General features: G+C 41.7%; 1 protein-coding gene across 1 annotated transcript; it reads left to right on the forward strand.

The window, feature by feature from the left end:
- The first annotated feature begins 906 nt into the window (after nt 1-906).
- On the forward strand, nt 907-4,329 carry trhra (thyrotropin-releasing hormone receptor a). The gene is made up of 2 exons (XM_056256793.1): nt 907-2,041; nt 3,610-4,329. Exons 1-2 carry the CDS (start codon nt 1,265-1,267, stop codon nt 4,039-4,041), a joined length of 1,209 nt encoding a protein of 402 aa, XP_056112768.1. The 5' UTR covers nt 907-1,264; the 3' UTR covers nt 4,042-4,329.
- The last annotated feature ends 201 nt before the right edge of the window (nt 4,330-4,530 follow it).

Consider the following 4,530-nt stretch of genomic DNA (forward strand, 5'->3'; position numbering starts at 1 on the left):
ATCCATTACCATGCCAAACACTCAGAGTTTTCATGACAGAGCTTTTTTTTTTTTTTTACAAAGTTCATGTGCCCTCGTAATCTTTAATCAAAATATCTTCCCCTCGCACTTGCAATGTCATCTCCTCTTCTGATGATGTGTTTACTGGAGAAAGGGCGGGACAACCTGTCAATCACATGAGATCAACCAATAGCAAACAACAATCCATTCTATTCCCGATGGACAAAATCAAGTCACACCCCACTTTTTTTTTTTTTTTTTTTTTAAAAGCTGCCTCACTCGGATATAGGCTACATCACAGGGGAAGAACAACTTCTGTTTCATGCTAACTTGAATGTTAGCAAAGCTAAAAGGTCTGCACAGATAAAGCTATAGCTTTTTTCCACTTCCTCAAAAACGATTTCAGTTTACCTTTTTGTACAAATAATGTCACAATATGTCAAATAACAACTGTAATATGTTAAACATCATAGCTCAAGGCACAATAACCCATAGATTAATCCCAGTGATTTTTCTCTCATCATGAATACACAGAAGACTGTTAAGCCCTTTAAGACCTGCATCAATAGACTCAGTTAAGTTTCAATAATGGCTCTCATGGGTGTAAACCTGCATTTTGCTGGTGAAATCAAACTTGGCCAGCCTTCCTAGGCTTGGATCAATCTGTAACCTTATCATGCCCCTTGAAACAAACTGCGTCAAAGGAAGCACTATCAGTTCTGATATAACAAAGCAAACTGACTTTTAAACAAAAACCATATTGCAGAGGAACATTTTAATTAGAACGTGAAATTGCGCTTTTGGGGGACAGTTTAGGTGAGAACCACATAATTGATCAGACACTTCCTCTCTTGCTTGCTTCGGCATTACGCACTGCACAACGTGCTACTAACGCTCTCGGTCGCGTATTAGGGTTACCACGGTCTCAGACCATATCAGCCTGGTCAGCCCTGGGCGGTGCAACACCTCTGTCAGCTCTCTGCAGTTATGCACATAGGGAAAGGATTTTTATATATCACACAAATTACCACGGACACATTCTTGGCTTCGCACCAAACGAAACTACGTTAATTTTCATCTCTGAGGTCTAAAGCCTGCTGTGACTGGAGCGTGTGTTTTGTTTCCAGAAGGACATTAAAAACGGACATTTTAACTTTACTGAATTTTCTTTCTCTGGGATACTGAAATATGACCTTTTTGCGCGCGTCCTGGAGAGCTGAAAAGTGATTTCTGCGGGAAAAAAGGAAACAAACACAAGTGGAGCATGGATAACGGCACTATATTCAAATTTAACAACAACACTACTTCGATATGGACTGATTATACTGTCGAATACAAGGTCGCGAGCATCTTATTAGTGATCCTTATTTGTGGAGTTGGAATTGTTGGCAACATTATGGTCATTCTTGTGGTCTTAACGACCAAGCACATGCGTACCCCAACTAACTGTTACTTGGTGAGTCTGGCAGTTGCCGACCTCATGGTCCTGACGGCAGCGGGGCTGCCCAACATCACCGAGAGTCTGTTCGGCGGCCAGTGGGTGTACGGATACGCCGGGTGCCTCTCCATCACTTATTTTCAGTACCTGGGTATCAACGCGTCATCCTGCTCCATCACAGCCTTCACCATTGAGCGCTACATTGCCATTTGCCACCCGATAAAAGCACAGTTTATGTGCACCCTCTCCAGAGCCAAGAAGATCATTGTTCTCGTTTGGGTTTTAACTTCCCTCTATTGCGTTATGTGGTTTTATCTTTCCGACACGACAGAAGTTGTTTTTGACAACGCTGTCCTCGTGACATGCGCATACAAAGTATCCAGAAACATGTATTTGCCAATATATTTCACAGACTATGCAGTGTTCTACGTTATCCCTCTTTTGCTGGCCACTGTTCTATACGGATTTATCGCAAGAATTCTTTTCCTCAACCCATTGCCGTTGGATCCCAAGGAAAGTCGAAGAAACTGGAAAAAGCAGTCGTCCGTGCATGGGAACTCCAGGAGTTCCTCCAGCAGCACGACTGCTGCTTCTCGCAGACAGGTAAAGTGTTGATTTTAACGCATAACTTTGTGCGTAATTGTGCGCATGGGGAGCCTGCGGTATAAGTTCTATAGCAGCATTCACTGGTTTGGAATGTGAATCGGAGTTTAATAATTCTGGTTCCAATTCCTCTAAACGGTTTGACTGTTCAATTTACTAAAGATTAGTTACAACTTAGAGAAAGATTTGAAGATTTTTTTTTAATTAATGAATAGCCTACACAAATAAATAAATGCATTTCTTATTACATCTAGGGTAACAACAAATCTGAAGTAAATGTGATACAATTATTGCAAAAATGTTGTTCAAAGTCGTTTTAGAGACGTCTTTATACATGCGCTTCAGCAATTTTGCGTCTAGCGTTCAAATTCGTTCGAGATTTTGATCGCGTTTTTGATTCGCTAAAAAGAAATCTCATTCAACTCATCAGATTCATTTGGGAATATAACGGCTCTGGTCGCGATGTGTGTTTTAAAAGAACCGATTCATTAGAGTCATTCTTTCGAGATTCGGAATATTGGTCATAGATTCACACTAAAGAGTCGTTGCATAGAGTCATTTTTTTCGGGAAACGGACTACGCAGGTTGCGCTGTTGATTCGGTAGCGGTGTTGTGGTAGTGCAGGAAACATTTGTGACCCCGAACCAGAACACATCAGGCGTTTGCCAGTTAGCCTATTTGAAAAAAAAAGATGTTTTGTTGTGACGGCTCACGGCTCACATAGCCTCGAGCAGGTAAAGGTCCAAATGCATAGTGAAGCCAGGCGCCATCTGATGAACTCGGAACGACTGCACTTGTGTTGCCCTAAGGCTCTTTGCCTGGTTGTCCAACATGGAGAGACACATAGCCTCTTATGACCTTTATAAAATCAGTCTTTAAGCTATGAATTTGCTCAGGCTCTACAAATGTGTTTTCCATAAATGAACCATGACATGTTATGGTGTGTTAACACATTTGGCAAACAATCTGGCAAACAATACAACAGCTGTACCGTGATAATCATGTTTATACTGTTGAAAAAGGCTAAGATTGAGTGGTAAATTAAAATGAGCATGCTTTAATTAGAAAACAGGTATCCTGTTAGTTAACATGTCACCCATTTTCACAGACATTCACACTTTGATCTTACACGTTAATTAGTTGCATTGAAAAAAGGAGCAACATAAATGTTGTAAAGTTATTAATGGTAGCTACACAATAAATGCAAAACCCATATTTCACTTAAACACTGTTGAGGCTTATAATACATATAGTATAATATAGGTTACACTTTATTTTAAGGTGTCATTGTTACAGTGTAAAATATATATATGTAAGCACTGAGTAATGAACTATAGGGATGGATTAGGATTTGGTTGAGGGTTAGTTGCATGTAATTATGCATAATTTACTGTTATTACTATGGTAAGTACATGTAACATGTAGCAAGGACACTGTGTTACCTTAATATAATTATGTTGATCTGTAGAATGAGATTAAAGAGGATTTTGGTTTTCAAAAATGCAATTATGAGGGATCAGAGAGTTACATACAATAACTAAAAACATCTGTCATGCTGTCTGCTGTAGGTGACAAAGATGCTGGCAGTGGTGGTGATTCTCTTTGCTTTGCTGTGGATGCCCTATCGGACGCTGGTGGTGGTCAACTCCTTCCTCAAGGACGCCTATCTGGACACCTGGTTCCTTCTGTTCTGCCGTCTCTGCATTTACATGAACAGCGCCATCAACCCTATCATCTACAATGCCATGTCGCAGAAGTTTCGCGCCGCCTTCCAAAAACTGTGCCATTGCGGGCCCCAGCGCTCCGAGAAGCCCCCCACTTACAGCGTGGCCCTCACGTACAGTGTCATCAAGGAGACCTCCAACGGAGAAAGCCCAGACCACTACACCACAGAGCTGGACGACATCCGCGGAGCCGCCGAAGAGCTCCTGCCCGAGAGGAAGAGGTTGTCATTTAAAGAGTCCTCGCCAGCTTGTAAAGGCACATTGGCAAGTGCTTAGCTCCTCATTGGTTTGTGTTGATTGGGTTGCTTCATTTGCAGTGTCAGCAGTTTCACAGTGCCTCAGAGTAGCCTGGAGTGGTGGCCACATGAAAACAGCATTTTGACAATCACAGACTTTAATTTGCAGATTTATTCATAACTTTCCAAACTAGAGTATGTCGGCTGAAGACCAAAATAGGCCCCATTCCAGTCCTGTGCAGGTGCCATGATGCTCCTATAGCAATCATGGACAGACAATTGAATGGTTGATTGAACATGAAAGGGTGATGCTGATGGTAGATTTGGATGTGATTGAGTGTGTGAGCTCAGGGGTGAATTCTTTGGTACTTCCACTCTGAAGATTTGTGGACTCAAAGCACTACTGTGGTCACTGTGGCAACAACCACATGCATCACTGCCAAATCATCACTCTGGAAAACTTGTTCCAAGAACGGGTGTCAAATTGATACTCACACTGCACTCTAAAAAAAATGGGCAGTTGATTACT

Source organism: Rhinichthys klamathensis, unplaced genomic scaffold, assembly GCF_029890125.1.
Source record: "Rhinichthys klamathensis goyatoka isolate OS25496 unplaced genomic scaffold, OSU_Roscu_1.1 h1tg000006l_1, whole genome shotgun sequence".
NCBI lineage: Eukaryota > Metazoa > Chordata > Actinopteri > Cypriniformes > Leuciscidae > Rhinichthys > Rhinichthys klamathensis.

Bases quoted from the DNA above. Each gene is read 5' to 3' on its own strand.
- trhra (XM_056256793.1), top strand. From the start codon at position 1,265: ATGGATAACGGCACTATATTCAAATTTAACAACAACACTACTTCGATA. The intron at 2,042-3,609 runs GTAAAGTGTTGA...TGTCTGCTGTAG, and splicing joins CTGCTGCTTCTCGCAGACAG to GTGACAAAGATGCTGGCAGT.